Raw genomic sequence first — 17,160 nt, forward strand, 5'->3', positions numbered from 1 at the left:
AGATCAAAATGTCATATTTAAATACAGTCACTGACTTGTTCAATACATAGGTCGACATACACGATTCATTAGTTATGTTTGTTTATTTTACTTTGTATAAATGTTTTCAACTATTTTTAACTGATCATTTTATCAAAGTTATTTATTCTTTCAAGATTGATTCCTTACGACTATCTGAAGTTTAATATTATTTTATGCAACAATAAGGGGGGAGATTCTTAGGGCGTCGATTGCTGATGTTGAAGCTGCTGATTATGTTAAACCAAAGACTTTGAAGGTTTTGATAGTATCAGTCTAGGGGGATTGTAAGACTGGTATTAATGAGATTGATGCATATCGAATTAGATACAGATCAAGAAGAAAGAAATATATTACGCGAGTTAAGTGTTGCATAATAATAGTTTAGGGGGCTAATATGTAATTAACTAGACTCTAGACTATATATGTTAGACGTAATTTCCATCTTAATAGGTCTGTCACGTGTAGGTGATCGGGTTGACCTATTGGGCCCGTGGATTCATTAATGATGTAATGGATTTATGGGGTTGTAATTAGGGCTTTATTGTATTTGATAATGTTTTGATTAACAAGTTAGGTTAGTCTATATAAACCTAGTTGTGGTTAGACAATAGAGACACACACGAGATGTAACTACTGAGTTATGTGTAATAAGGGTTTTTGAGTTATATTTCCTCTATATAATATTTAGAGTTATTCAATATTAATTATTGTGTGTTTACGTTTTGATGAGTTATATCAATTCGTTATTGAATGGGTATCAAAGCCAAGTTCAAGAAATCGATAAGGAGGGTTCGATTAAGCCGTGATCAAAGATGCGATCCGGAATAAGGCTAAAATTTGTTCTTCGAAAAGAATCTGTGTGAGTTTGTGTTGTTCTCTGATCCGTGGTTTCATGGTGAGGCAGGTCAAGCAGAAAGCACATTGGAAGTGGGATTCTGTATCAGTGCAAATTAAAGCCAAGTAAAAGGTAATTATTTTAAGCACGATTAACAGGGAGGGATTTTTTCTTAGAAGACAAAGTTTAAGAATAAAGAACTCTAAATTCAAAAGGAGGTTCTAGAATTGGTGGAGGTTTTTTTTGTCCATGGCTAACTTTGAACTAAAGAAACCGAAAAGAGTTGTTTTTATTCTGAGTGATAGAATAGTTTAATTTACTTGTTGGGGCTATATCAAAATTAGGAATTCAAGAAAAAAAATTTAAGTTGGTTTTTTTTAAATTGATTCAACAAGTTTTGGTTGACCACTATTGAGTGCTATTTTATTTCAGTTGGACAAGAGGTTCAATTCACAGTTCGTTTTTATATGAGTTGAACGAGTTATGTTATGGTCAAGATTGTGACTTGAACGATGAACTTGTGTTTTGATTCGGGAACAAGAGATGATCAAGGCTTTCATTTCTTTATTAGCTAGGTTATGCTCCATAGAAGTAAACATGTAGACTTTCTAAATACAAGTTGCTCCATTGATCAAAGATATATCCTTGTGATACCGTCAAGGTTTGAATGCCGAAAATGCTACAATGGAATTGTGTCCACCAAAACCAAATGAATTTGAAATTGCTACATACCAAAGAAGTTGAAATTCAATAGGGGAACTTAATTGATTATGAAAATCCAAAAATGGGAATTGAAATAAAAACAAGCTCACCAACGTTGACTTCATGTTGTTGCTTATGATTCGCGACCGTGTCGAATGCCACTTCAGGATCAATGTTCTACAATTCAGATGAAAACTTCAAAGTTACCAAGGGAGTCGATTCAGCTTAAAGTCCATACAAATGAAATAAGAAATTTCTTGGGGCCCCAATTTTTTTATAACTCAGTACAATTAAAATGTTTTGCAGATATTACGTACGAATTGATTAATTGTTGGGTGCAACCATCCTGTTTGAATCGCTTTAATTGTAGCAATGGATTCCATACCTCCACAAGCTGCAAGTGAGTGTCCGATCATTGACTGAAAAATACAACGCAAATACTGTAAAACATGCAGTTCATAGTATAGAGAAACCATGTAGTGGATGTTCTTTACCTTGGTGGCGTTGATTTTGATTCCTGTGCTATTCTTAAATACATTCTTTAGAGCCTTTATTTCTGCAAGATCACCAATCGGGGTAGAAGTTGCATGTGCATTAATGTAATTTACCTGCCAACAAAATTAACTTCAAGAAGATATATAATCCATGATTTTCTGGCTAGATCAATATAGTTAAAGTAAAAAAGTAGCTGTTAAGTACCTCCTCTATTGATACACCAGCATTCAGTAGGCTACTTTGAATACAAGATGTAATCCCAAAGGTATCTGGTCGCGGTTCAGTTATATGATATGCATCACAATTTATGGCACCTCCCAAGTATTCAGCAATTATTGGTGCACCCCTTTTCATTGCATGTTGTAAACTCTCCATCACCTACAAACAAACCAAAGATATTTATGAATATATAAGAAAACTACACATTGCATGTTCTAATCTATACGGGTGGAGATGTTACCAAAACGCCAGCCCCTTCGCTCATGACAAAGCCATCTCTATCTTGGTCCCAGGGTCTGGAAGCAGTCTGGGGATCATCGTTTCTTTGTGATAATGCTTTACAAGCAATGAAACCTCCAAATGTGACCGGATTAAAGCAAGCATCAACTCCTCCAGCAATCATCAAATCAGCCACCCCTTCACGGTTATGATTTGCGGCAGCACAGAAGCAATAATTGGATGTCGCACAAGCAGTTGAAATTGAGTACGCTGGTCCCATAAAACCAAGATCCATAGCAAGAAAGGCTGGGCCCATGCATGGTTGAATATATTGAGAGAGAAATGGTGAAATGTTTTTATAACCACTCTCCATATAACTCACAATACCATGAGAAAGTAATGTTGTCCCTCCCATTCCCGTTCCAACAACCACACCCGCACGCTCTTTATCGATCTGCACACAATCATAATTAAATCGTAGCACAAATTTCTGACTCATGAAACAAGGAATCAATGGTATACCTTGGAGAGTTCATGACCAACAAGAGCTGCATCTTCAAGAGCTTTTTTCCCTGCAACAATGCAATTCCGTTGACAATCATCCATTCTTTGGTCATGTTTGGGATGAATATATCCGCTTGATTCGAAGTCACGAATCTGACCACCGAAGCGCGTTGGAAACTCTGAAACATCAAATCGAGCTATTGGCCCAACCCCACTCTCTCCTGCTAAGAGTCTTTGGTAAAAGGTTTCAACGTCATTTCCAAACACAGAGACGACTCCCATACCTGTAATAACAACCCGCTTTGTGGCATCTTTCTCTCGTTTAGGGGCAGTCGTAGAAATGTGAGAACGTAATACGTGGCGACGTGTGGGGGTGATCCGTGTTGGTTTTACAATTGTGGGCGATTTGCTTTTCTGTAGTGGAGAGCCAAATAGAGTTGTGTAATGGAAATGAGCTTGAGTTCCCATTTCTATGATTTGGTTACGTTTTCTACCTAATTTCTTGTCTGCTTTATGCAAAGTTTATTTAATATATCTATATTTATGGACTATTTATTTAAAGTTAGGCAGCCGGTCTGCCACCATATAATACACACGGTACCACCTTTAAAATTTAAAGCTCCCTACACGCCAAACAATTTATCACATGAGACCGAAGCAATTAGCTTTGGGGGACTTAATAACCTGTTTTGATTAATGGGTCAGTATATCCGAACACAACGCTTATGATAAACGACTAGTTTTATTAATGACTTAACACATTCATTCCTTAAACGTTATATAAGATGTTCTTTTTTTTCAACAAATTGTTTCATAAAATCTCCCTAACCTTGTATTTGTAAGGATTTAAACTCATCAATTCACTTTTAGAGGGACAAACACCATATATCAATAGATCAATAGGTCATGCATGAATTATATAAGGCCGGTGTTCTTAATTGGTTTTTGGAGGAGGTTGTTTAAAATTTGATAAGATTAAAAGTGTAGTATTTTTGTAAAAATTTTCCATCTGGCTGTTATTTCTGAAAAAATAAATTAATTTTGTGTCTTAATATGTTTTTCATCTCTTTCCTTATAACATAATTCGTTTATTCCAACTCCATTTTCTCATTAGCTTCCTTAGGTGACAAGCTAAATGTATTAAACAATGTTTGTTAACCAGGAATTGAAGACAAAAAATATAAACAACTGAAAGGATATCAACAACATGTTAAACCTTAGACAAGTGAATCAAGAACACCAAACACGATTTTGCATAAAACGTTTATGCGACTCTTTTAATTAATAAGAAATAAGAACAAATACTTTCTACTCTCTCTACTTTTCTCTACTCTACCAAAAGAAAACTAATGATGGGTTTATATAACTCCCACAATTCTAATCCTACTCAAACTAGGAAACATAATTAAACTAGACTTCTAATTTATTTAATAATAAATAAAAGATAACTATGACACCAAGTTATTCAACTTGGTCCCTGAACTTTGGATCTCCACCAGACCGCCCCTTGAGATCTTCCGTACCACCCTTGTACTTTTCGTATTAACCATTCGGGTCCTTCAAGTTGGTGTTGCTCCAAGTTTTACACTCCCTCTCAATACCAACTTTCATTGTTCCTCCAAGATCTTTCACACTTTGTAAATCTCGCACCTCTTTGAGCTTGATCCTTGGATTCAACTTCATAACCCTACCATCGGGTTTCTTTTTCCTGTTATCAATTGAGCTAGTTTCGAGATTACCATTATTTATAACTGCATCACCCGTTTTCAGATGGGAAACAACTTTTGCTTTCTCAACTCCATGACCAACTATCATGGTACTCAAAGCAATTCTTCCATCTTCACTTGATGCATGCTCCCTCTCGAACTTAACTCCTTCATTCGTTCGTTCATTCAGATCACCCGAACTTTGCATGAACCTCATGCAAACTCCAACATCAACTTTGTTGGTTTGTTGATCTTCAACCTTTTCTGTTCCACCATGATAACCCGTAACATGAGACGAAACTACCTCCTCGTGCACTTCATCCAGCACGGTTTCTTTCTCGTCTTGTTCGGTTAATGTCACAGTTACGTCTTGATCAACCGTATTTTCTACTTCAACCATGATTTCCTCATCATCTAGATTCAAAATAACAATAGATGGTTCCATGGTTACCTTTAACGGACTCGACTCTGGCACTACTTCTTGACTTGTCTACCAACATGAGCCTTCTTCAAACCATTCATCTACCAGATTCGGTTTGAATTCGGTGTCAACTGTGTATTTTCCTTGAACCTCGGTCATATTAGCCTCCACATCCCACGGTTCTTCTTCTCTAACAACAGCTGCATTACCTTCCTCCATTGGTTCTCGACAGTATTTTGCCATATGCCCCTTTTGTCCACAGTTATAGCACCTAAACGGAAACTGTTTTGGTTGGTACCTTGATTCCTTGTCTCGGTTCTCTTCGTCCGATGAAACTTCTTCAGAGTTATCAACCCGACTCTTTCTATTCCATTCTCTCTTCTTGGGTCGGTCATGTTTCTCGTTCTCACAATATTTACCTTTGCCTTTCTCACCATCACGATTCTTATTTTTGTAGAACCGATACTTCTCCTTCCTTCCGACATACAAGGCTTCACTCTCGGTTTTAACCGACACACCGGCTAACTGTTTCACTAAGGTTTCTTGTCCGGCAAGAATATTCTCGAACTCTGTTATACTCGGTTGGGTCGCCCACCCTTGAATAGCGGTAACGAAGCTACGATACTCTGGCCTTAAACCGTGAATGAGTATCCGCTTCATACGAGCATCGCTAACCCGAGACTGTGGATCGAGTTCTCCAATCTCGCGACATAAGTTCTTCACTTTACGAAAATATTGTGAAATAGGAAGATCACCTTGAGAAATCGTCATCAACTCACCTTCGACTAGTTGCAATCGAGCATCGTTCTTTTTCGTGAATAAGGTCTCTAGCGTATCCCACGCTTGCTTTGGGTATTCGAGATCTTGAATGTGATCAAGAACATCATCATCAACCGTTGTCTTGATGATAAACATCGCCCGGCCCGCTTTCACCTGCCATTTTCCGATACTACCGTTAATATCGTTTGCGGGTTGTCTCGTATCGGTATCGTTCGTTACCTGCCAAAGATTTTTACCTTGAAGATACGACTTCATGCACGTTGACCATTGTTTATAGTTGCTTTGGTTCAACTTCTTGATTCCTCCTACGACCTGTAATTCTGCCATCGATTCGGTTATGCGATTCTGGATAACCTTTTGCTTTAATCCGTTCCTTCACTGCGACCGGTTACCCCTTGGTTTCTATCGCGGTTTGCGAAAATTAATTAGGCTTAGCAACTGGAATTAATTTGAGACGTATGTTCGTAAAAGTCAAATTAATCCACCAAGCTTTGCTTCCTTCCTCTTAAATTTAAGAACAGTAGGCTTATTCTTTTTCTTGCGAAAATAATAATAATTGAGATGGACTTTTGTGTTGACTTGGGTGACCAACAAAACTCAAATAAAAAATTTACTGTCACTGCTATTTTCTTGATGACGAATGACACCAAAAAGAATAATTATTTTATCTTGGCTTGTTGGGAATAGCGCACGGGAACTCCCGCACAGAAGAAGAATTTTCGTTTGAACTACGGGTAATGTCAAACCTGCGGATGGCTCCAGAACAATCTTCAACTAGCCTCTGTCTTCTGCTCGTAACGATCTTGAACCGTTTCTTGACCATGATTGGTTTTTTGGCCTCTTATGTCTTTGATCAAAACTTCTACCACAATCAAGACTAGCCACGAATCGGAAACACGAGCCTGAATCGTTAGGCTCTGATACCACTTGTTAAACCTTAGACAAGTGAATCAAAAACACCAAACACGATTTTGCATAAAACGTTTATGCGACTCTTTTAATTAATAAGAAATAAGAACAAATACTTTCTACTCTCTCTACTTTTCTCTCCTCTACCAAAAGAAAACTAATGATGGGTTTATATAACTCCCACAATTCTAATACTACTCAAACTAGGAAACATAATTAAACTAGACTTCTAATTTATTTAATAATAAATAAAAGATAACTATGACACCAAGTTATTCAATCTGAATTGTTTGTAGTAACGCTAATAAGTCATTAAGTATTACTCATGCATAAATGAGTGTAGGTCCCGAAACCGGATCAAACAACAAAACAAACTAAGTACTAGTCGTTCTTGGATCAACCTCACAACTAGTTGGCGGAAACAACTAGTTGGACAGAGATCTCGGATCTTGTATGTGTGTAAGAAAAAACCGAAACTTGGAAGGAAGAAAGGGAGTTGAGAGAGTTTGTAAGGACTTGGATAATAATTTGTGCAAAGGTTGGTTGTGTATTCTATACACACACTTTATATAGTGTGTGTATTATCATACACTCTTCATTGATAATGCCCAATTGGCTCCAAATACAAAGGCCTCGGGCCCAATACATATAAACGTAAATGATCTAAAACCGTAAATAAACTAATTACAAATACGAAAGACTCAACAACCAAAACCGGGCCTTACAATGAGCATGAGTCAAGTCGACCCTAAGCACGACCCGATTTCAAGTGTCAGGCACAAAACCAATAAATATATGGATTGTGTTTGGATTGAACAGTTCAACCGGACACAATCACACTATTGACACCTATACAGTTATATCATTTTGGTATAGTGCCACTGCCACAGCCGCCTCCGCATACGCATATCTAAAGCTTGTGTCTACTAATTGCAAATGAAACTAGAGATGTTGGCCTAACAACTCAAAATCAAGTAAAGCATTGATCAAATATAATATGCTTACTAGAAAAATAATTTATATGTAAGAAATTTTGTTAAAAAAACTTCACCTTGCCTGTTCACCAAAGGAAACTGTACCATGACGGTTTAGTGTTTTGTGTATTTCGCATTCTACTTTTAGGCCACATACATTTCGTATTCTACTTTTAGACCACATACATATGTTATCATAATAATCAATTTTATTCTTAGGAAAAGAAGTATGTTGAAATACAAAATGGAGACTTCTCGACCAATCCAGGTCCTGACGGACAGCTCAAACTCTTAAAGGGGTATGGAGCTTATCTTCTTTCTCGGCTGCAGGTAAGACTTTCTACGAGCTAGCTATAGTTATCACTATCACGTTTAATCACATTCAAAGTTCGTTTTCAATCTTTTTTCATTCTGTGTTGCATTAAGACTAGTGTTTGTGATTGTTGTCGAAAATGATGAATCATAGGCAAACTGAAGATCGGAGGGCAATCAATTGGAAACAGATCAGTATAGTTCAGATTAAAACGACCAAATTGAAAGAAGGAAGAAGAGTAAATCTGGTCGGTTGGCTGCAGCCATAGAGATTACCTCATATGTTCTTCCGCTCGTTTTGTTAAGCTATAAAAATATATAATCAAAAGTATGTCCAATGGAACACGAATTTAAGTATCTGGCAAAGATTGTTCCAAAAAAATGAGCCCACATCTACAAATTAACTTTGGAATATGTGTTAAGAGGTAGCTCACAAAATTGATTGGTCCCGCATCTCTGGTTTAGTAAATGTTTTAGTGTATAGAGTTTAAAAGTTCAAAGTTCATATAGAATCTAGGATTTGGAGTTGAAATACCAACTGGCCATATGGTGGCGGGCTGGCCACCTAACTTTTAAGAATAATTGCAGCCCATAAATATGCCTTAAATAAACATGACCATAAAGTAGAGAACAAAATTAGGTATGAAATATCAATACGCTGGGAAGAGTATTAACTAACACTAAATTATTGTATAAATATGCATGCATATACACGTATGACACAAGCAAGCCTATTCGTATTACTCATGACAGTCATGGGAACACAAGCTCGTCTCCAGCACGCACCTCTCTTGGCAGTTACTCTTAACCCACGCCGCAAGTACAAATTGCCCGTGTTTGTAAAATCACCACCACACACCACCATTAAATGTTGTCGCGTGTTACCTCCCCACATTTCTGCCACTTCCCCTAAACGTGAGAAAGATCCAAAAAAGCGTGTTGTTATCACGGGTATGGGAGTTGTCTCTGTGTTTGGTAACGACGTTGATACCTTCTACCAAAGACTCTTGCAAGGGGAGAATGGGGTTGGGCCAATTGATCGATTCGATGTTTCAGAATTTCCAACCCGATTCGGGTGTCAGATTCGTGACTTCGATTCAACTGGATATATTAATCCCAGGCAAGACCCAAGACTGGACGATTTTCAAAAGTATTGCATTGTCGCGGGAAAAAAAGCACTTGAAGATGCTGCTCTTGGTGTCGATGAACTCTCCAAGGTATGTCATTAATTCCTTGATTAATGTACCTTAAAATTTGTGTAAGATTTCTTTATGTTTGTATGTAGATTGATAAAGTGTGTGCCGGTGTGCTTGTTGGAACAGGAATAGGAGGGTCAACGAAATTTTCCAAAGGGGTGGAGTCTCTAAAAGAAGAAGGTTATAAAAGAGTGTCACCATTTATCACACTATATACACTCCCAAATATGGGCCCTGGCCTTCTTGCTATAGATCTTGGGTTTAGGGGATCAGTCTACTCCATTTCAACTGCTTGTGCATCATCCAATCATAGCTTATGTGCTGCCGCAAATCATATCCGTGATGGGATCGCTGATTTGATGATTGCCGGAGGTGTAGAAGCTTCTATGAATCCGACCACGTTGGGAGGTCTCATTGCGTGTAACGCAGTATCTCAAAGAAACAATGATCCACAGACTGCTTCTAGACCCTGGGACCAAGATAGAGATGGCTTCGTCTTGGGCGAAGGGGTTGGCATTTTGGTAACATCGTCGCCCATTTAGACTAAAAAAATGTTGATCAACAATATGTAGTTTGTTATATTTTTGATGTTTATGTTTGGTTTGGTTTGGTTTGGTTTGTTTGTAGGTGATGGAGAGTTTAGAACATGCAATGAAAAGAGATGCACCAATAATTGCTGAATTGTTAGGGGGTTCAGTAAATTGTGATGCATATCATATAACTAGTCCACGACCTGATTCTTTCGGGGTTACATCTTGTATTCAAATCTGTCTATTGAATGCCGGTGTGTCAGTAGAGGAGGTACTTAGCATTCATATTGGTGTAATCTTATCAATTCGATCGGCCAAAAAGTCATCCATATCATTGTGACAGGTAAATTACATCAATGCACATGCAACTTCTACAAAGCTGGGTGATCTTGCTGAGATGACTGCTCTAAATAATGTGTTCAAGAATAGCTCAGGAATTAAAGTTAATGCCACCAAGGTGAAGAACACCCTACATGTTTTCTCCACAATATAAACCACGTTTTGACAAGTATGTTCGGTGTACTTTTTCAGTCTATGATTGGACATGCATTTGGAGCATCTGGAGCAATGGAAGCCATTGCTACAATTAAAGCAATTCAAACAGGATGGTTACACCCAACAATTAATCAATTTGTAAGTAATATATGCAATCCAATAATTTCTTCTTCATTATTAAATTTTCATGTTTTTATCCCAAAATAGAACCTTGTTCCTGAAGTAGAATTCGACACCGTTGCAAATCTTAAGCAAGAACATGAAATCAACGTTGGTGAGTTTGTTTTCATTTCGATGTCCATTTTTGGATTGTCTTAATCTATGACGTGCACTTACTGAGTTTCAACTTTTTGATGTGCAGCAATTTCAAATTCATTTGGTTTTGGAGGACAAAACTCTGTTGTAGCATTCTCTGCATTCAAACCTTGATTGTATCTCAAAATATGTTTTACGAATGTGTACTTTTATGAAAGAGATAAAAAATAATATCTTTATTTTGTAGGAAACAAATAATACCATTTTTTGAAAATATATGATTACAAAATATAAAACATCCTCACAAGTATCAATGGAACAAACCAGAAGACAAAGAATTGGTAACGCGCGCATGCACCAAAAATAGTTCACCTAAATATAACTTTCGCAACAAGCCGAAAATGTCTGCTAAGTGACAAATCAAAGAAAACGATTAGGTTTTATTTATTATTATTAAAATAATGTCAAAACATACAAGCATTACTACAACTTGATTATGAGATCTCTCTCACAAAAAAGAACAAAAACAAAGATCCTACCTATTCCGAATCAGTTTACACACAAACTGATTCTTACAATTCAACACGTAAGAAACTAACAAGAAGATTTGACACAATTTGAGTGAAATTACAGAACCTGAATAGTAACAATATCTTGAAAAGGTTTTACAAAACAGAAAAAGGATATAAAACGTGATTAACCCTGACTTCATGTGCTAGCCCTCTTTTATAACCAGCAACCAACTCATCTGCCGGGCCTTTGACTTGAATCCTTACAGCTTCAGCCCAACAGAATGCCAGCTGGCCCATTTATTTGCAATAATAACAAACCAGAACCAAATCATCAACATACAAAACAAATATAAACAACTTATACTAGCAACATAAAATTGAAAATATAAAAACATTATCATTTCAACAACCCCTCTCAATTTGATGTTACAAACATATCAATTAAACCAATTTGACACTCAAAACATTATGTCGAGTGATACTCGACCCTTTTGTAAAACAAATCTGCTATATGTTCATTAGTACCAATTTTAATTATTTTGGCATTTCCTACTGAAAACTTGTCCATAATAAAATGCAAATCTATTTCAAAAAGTTTGGTTCTATCATGGAAAACAGGATTTCCTGCTATAGCTATAGCAACACTGTTATCACAACATAAAGTTACAGGTAATGAAACATATACATGTAGATCTTTGAGCAGATTCAGAATCCAGCTTGCCTCGGCCCATGCAACGCTTTAGCGAGCTTGCATACCTTTCCCGCATTCTTAGGTTCTATGAAACCCTCAAGTTGCGAAACATAGACCTCTTCTTTCAATTCTCAATTCAAGAATGCTGACTTATTTACATCCAGATGACGTACTTACCACCCATGATAGCCTTCCAAGGCTAAGATTAATTGAATAGTCTCGATATGAGCAACTGGTGTGAATACTTCATCGAAATTTACTCCATGTTCTTGAACATAAGCTTTTGCTAGTGGCCTTGCCTTGTATTTCACAATGTTTTCTTTGACATCCTTCTTTGTCTTGAACACCCACTTTAGACTAATTGTCTTATGACCACTTGGTGGGGATATAGGACCACAAAGATCTCCATACACCAAGTTCAAAGGTTCTAAAGACCTGAACTTAGCCTTATTTGGAAATGGATCTCTATTGTGCTTTCTTATTACACAAGCATCACAAATCTATCTCATATGCTTGACATCTGGAATTCCTTGAACCATCTTCTTCCAAGTCATATCTTTGAGTGAATCAAAGTTCAAATGACCCGATGCATGCCACAACCGTGCCTCATCATTTGTGTTTGATAGAAGACGTACGGGTGTTCCTATCTTCAACTTAACATTGTATAACTTGTTATTTGACCTTTCTACCTTTAATAACATGTTCCTCATGTTATCATATAGTAACAAACGATTTCCTTCCATGATCACTTTGCACCGGATCTCCGTTAGTTGCCCTAGGCTTAATATATTGTTTTAGAGATTCCGTCGAATATGATCCTTTGTTCTTGATTCTTACATTCGAATAATATAGAACCTTTTCCTCATCAATCTCCTTGAAGTGACGCCTCACTCCAGTCATGTGATAACTTGCACCATTGTCTAAGTACCATATATTTTCCTATGTTGTAGCATGTTCTTAACCCTCATTTAATAGAACATTTTCACTATCATCCATAGTGATCATCATCAATGTCTGTTCTAATGATACGTAGGGCTATCTGTTTTAACCGAAACTCTACCCTAGAAAACATGTACCCGACTCCGAACTAACCCGATCTGAAAAACCCGAACCCAAGAAAAGACTAACCCTAACCCAACTGAAGTAATTCGGGTTGGTTCTCGGGTCTAATTTATGTGTTTCGTGTCAACCCGAATAAACTTTTAGTTTTAAAACCAAGTATATTCTTAGGTATAATTGTAAGGCCCCATTACCGGTGCCTCACATTTGTATGTTAGATTACTAATAAACGCAATTTTAAATATCATAGTTAATTAAAAACATTCGCGGAAAATTAAATAGTCAACCATTCGTTACAATCATCTATAACTTGTCTTTAAAAATATAACGTAAAATGTAGAAATAAAACATCATGACAAAATCTTCATATTCCAGCCTCGTCCAATCCTGCCATGTGCATGTCTCCCTCAAGCTAACTCCCTCAATCTATTCACCTGCGTGCATACTAAAAGTCAGCTACGCTGAGTGAGTTCTAGTTAATACAGGTAACATACAATACGTTCTTATATTACATACTTGTCCTTCTTTACTTTTTTTCATGCATACATAAGTACATATACTTTCACTCTTACTTTCATACTTTCTTTATTTCATACTTCATACTTTACCTTTTTTTACATACATACTTATACGTTTTAAAGAGTCTTTCGCCCTATAACCTCACAGATATTATTAGGGTCTGCCACCCTCCTTCACATATATTATTAGGGTCTGCCACCATTTACCGTCAATTCCTTCATATCATACTTTCCTTTACCTTTTTATAAATTTATATACTTTCTTTCATTCTCATAATCTATAACATACATACATCGTACATACAATATTTATATATATATATATATATATATAATCACATATTTTAACTATCTCCTGACAATACATGCAATATCCGAAGATCGTTCATGTACCGTCAAGCATTCTTTCATAACTTACACATATATCATAATAGGCATACACTTACCACTTAAGGTAAGTGTATTAACTAATCACATCGAGTATGCGCACAGCCCCGAAAACATAACAAGGAATTGGGCTAGAAACTCACCTGGATCCTGTTACGCTCGACGTTAATCGTTATTCCCTTCTTTAATTGAGCCCGGCTAACTGTTAAATATATATTTGTTAATTAACCGTATAATTAATTAAGTTGGGCTAGTTTGTTTAGTTCATGAAGATGGGCTAGTCTTGTTTTAGATAGGATATGGACTTAAAACTTGTGGACTTAGTTAGGTCAGGCCCAACTGTCCCTTGAAGCATGTGGGCCTAACTAGAACCAGGCCCAAAGTCCACCACAAGACACTAACCACAGAGAACTCAAGGACAGAGAACTCAGCCGAGATTTCGTGACCGAAAACTCATGGGACCGAGATCCCTCCGTTGACTGAGAATCCATTGCTTGACCGAGAACCCATGTTCTGATCGAGAGCCCGTGGTCTGACCGAGAACCAATGCAACCGAGATCTCAGGTTGACCGAGATCTCGTGTCTGATGCTAACAACCCCTATTTTTCTATCTTTTATTTCGTTCTAAGCTCGGGTAGCGGCTAACGGTCCATAATCACAACTGTTAGCCACCTATTTTCTATTTTCCTTAACCGTTTTACCCTCGTTAGTAACCCTTTATCAAGATCTAACCCTTTTTAGTTTTAAAGCTTGAACCTTTAGGGCTAAAGATGTTCAAAACTAGATCTAGGGTTTCTTTAATCTAGCCGTTCATAACCATAAGTTCGTTAAGTTCATTTTAACATCAAGTTTGCTACTTTATGGTTCGTTTATACCCGATCTACTCTAGGGCTTAATTCCATGGCTAACCGTCAATAAAAGCATAAGCTTTAAGGATCGAGAACGTACCTTTGAACGTTTTTAGGTTACGGTTTGGCTTGTTTATCAACCTTTATCTTGTATCTAGCTCGTGTAACCAATGTCTATCGGTATTCGGCTTGGATTTGGTCTTGGATCTCTCTCTTTATCTCACGGCCGTAAATAGGAGAGTGTGTGTGTTTTTATGGTGTAGGCAAATGTGTAGAATGGATGGAAATGGAAAAGATTATGGTTTAAGGGGTATTTATACTCCCTTAAGCCATGGACATAAGGCCATCTTTCTTTTTTAGTCCATGATTAATTCCATCAATTTGACCTATTTATCTTTCCCTCTTTATTACTATTTCATTTATTTACTAACTCAAGGAAACTTTTCCGTCATAACAACTAAATATATTATTATTTGAAATTTCGGGATGTTACAATAATAGGCACTAAAGTTATCATAATCTAGTCTTAATCGACTGTTGTCATTCCACCTACTATGGATTGACTGTTTATTGTTAATTTGCGTTTTTCATGTATGGTTAATAGAAACCGTAGCCGAACAACCAAATAGCACATGGTAAAAGACAATTAAGGTTGGAGTTTGTTTTACTCTTTTGAATTGTTTTAATTATTAGGTAACGTTTATTTGTTATTGGTTATTTACGGTTACGAGCGAAAAAGAAGTTGTTGCTTCAATTTTAGCATTGTAGTTTTTTAAAACTTTTTGTTTTCTAGGATACTCGAAACCCGATTAACCCAACCTTAAAAACCTTGAACCCGAATTTACCCGAACCTGAAAAACCAGTAAGAGATTTGGGTTAGAGTTTGGGTCAAGACGTACTTAAAACTTTGTAACCCGAATTACCCAAACCGAAAAACCTAAAACCCAAAGAACACCCCTAGTGATATGGGTGTTGGATCAAACTATTTCTTTCAAAGTGAGTAGGTTTCAAGTCTGTAAGCGTACTAAAAAAATGTGGAATAAAAATATTGTTCTAGGAAAAAATAAAAATAAAAATTGTTCTTGAAATAGATTAGGATTGTGTTCTTGTTACATAGAACTAAATATAAACTTAAATATGAATACAAATAAGAAAGTTATTTTAAAACCAAATATAGCTAGGTAACAAACTCCGTCGACTTGTGGCAGCGTGGCAACGAGAATTCGATCGGTATCGGTTAAATTTGTTATGACGCCGACACCAAAACAAAAAAAAATAAATTTGTAACCACCCAAAAATCAGTACATGTACAAATTATGATCGAAGCAACCCCAATTCGGTCGATATGGGATAAGTTCGTTAAGGTGCCGGCACTAAACCTAAAAAGGAAGTTGGTAAACTCAAGAATAATAGCGGCACTCATATTGCTTATAATAAAAAAATAACATATTTAAAACGATGTTTATTTGGTTGGTAAAACGTGAGCGTCAGTAAAACTTGGACAACAGCGAGTCAGCACGAATTTAGTTGCTAAATTAACGTATCTAAACCCAACAATAAAAACATATTTAAAAATTAAATAATCCAAATTTATGACTTTTAAAGCTATATATAATATAACTAGTTTTTATCCCCCGTATTACGGGTGTTGTTTTATATTGTTTGTTCTAATATTTATTTATTTTTTGAATTTTTTTTTATTGTATGAAAATTAATAATATAATTATGGTTTGATAATAAATTGTTTCACAAATAAATGAGATGTTATAACCCGGTCTAAAAGCTATATGGTATTGATGAGACTCAAGAACCGTTTATTTTTTTACTATAAAATTGGTTTTTTAATTATAAATAATATTTATGAAAGTTAATAATATACTTATGTTTTGATGAAACTCAAGACCCGTTTATTTTTTTTACTATCAAATTTGTTTTTTAATTTAAATAATATATATATCTTTTTTAAAATAAATAAGATATTAATTTTTATTATATCCTATTTTATAGGATTTTTACATCAATAATTTGGTGAGAATAATTTTTAATTTAATGAGATGTTATAACCCGTTTAAGAAATATCTAGGTTTGGTAAGACCCATACCCATGAATTCGGGTCAAATGCATGTGAAGCCTCCATTTAAAAATCAAGCAAATCTGGTGACTCTAAAAAAAGGGAGAGCGACCACATCGCGACACGTAGGATTTTTATGTCTTCGTTTATATATATTATAGATTATAGATAGATAATATCTATATGCCTAACTTTATGTCGTTAAAATTAAAATATAAATAGCAGCCTGATCTAAATTCCAAACCTTAAAACTATCTAAACCAAAAAAAATCCAACCGTAATCCGGACTGTATATATTTCAAACCGGCCAAACCAACTATTTTTTCTGTTCTAACAGTTCGGTCGTTTGTAACGATTTATATATAAACACCCTAGCTACTTCTTAGACTTTGTTATTTATATTTTGAGTTTATATATTATATACATATACATGTTGCATACTATGACTTAAAATGGTGGCAATGGTGACACTATGATGGATTTGTATATTGGTTGGTGGGG

At 36.0% G+C, this 17,160-nt stretch overlaps 2 protein-coding genes across 2 annotated transcripts; one reads left to right on the forward strand and one right to left on the reverse strand.

The window, feature by feature from the left end:
* Positions 1–1,173: 1,173 nt before the first annotated feature.
* LOC143637012 (3-oxoacyl-[acyl-carrier-protein] synthase I, chloroplastic-like) lies at positions 1,174–3,469 on the reverse strand. Its single transcript, XM_077104476.1, has 7 exons — positions 3,014–3,469; positions 2,514–2,945; positions 2,258–2,431; positions 2,053–2,166; positions 1,876–1,977; positions 1,669–1,735; positions 1,174–1,580 (listed from the first exon to the last, which is right to left on the reverse strand). Exons 1-7 carry the CDS (start codon positions 3,461–3,463, stop codon positions 1,513–1,515), a joined length of 1,407 nt encoding a protein of 468 aa, XP_076960591.1. The 5' UTR covers positions 3,464–3,469; the 3' UTR covers positions 1,174–1,512.
* A 4,962-nt stretch (positions 3,470–8,431) lies between these two features.
* Positions 8,432–11,213, forward strand: LOC143636962 (3-oxoacyl-[acyl-carrier-protein] synthase I, chloroplastic-like). Its single transcript, XM_077104430.1, has 7 exons — positions 8,432–9,314; positions 9,383–9,814; positions 9,921–10,094; positions 10,167–10,280; positions 10,355–10,456; positions 10,526–10,592; positions 10,680–11,213. Exons 1-7 carry the CDS (start codon positions 8,796–8,798, stop codon positions 10,745–10,747), a joined length of 1,476 nt encoding a protein of 491 aa, XP_076960545.1. The 5' UTR covers positions 8,432–8,795; the 3' UTR covers positions 10,748–11,213.
* The last annotated feature ends 5,947 nt before the right edge of the window (positions 11,214–17,160 follow it).

This window comes from Bidens hawaiensis, unplaced genomic scaffold (genome assembly GCF_021521415.1).
Source record: "Bidens hawaiensis isolate Kalapana, Puna unplaced genomic scaffold, B.hawaiensis_p1.1 tig00008096_1, whole genome shotgun sequence".
In the NCBI taxonomy this organism is placed as follows: Eukaryota; Viridiplantae; Streptophyta; class Magnoliopsida; order Asterales; family Asteraceae; genus Bidens; species Bidens hawaiensis.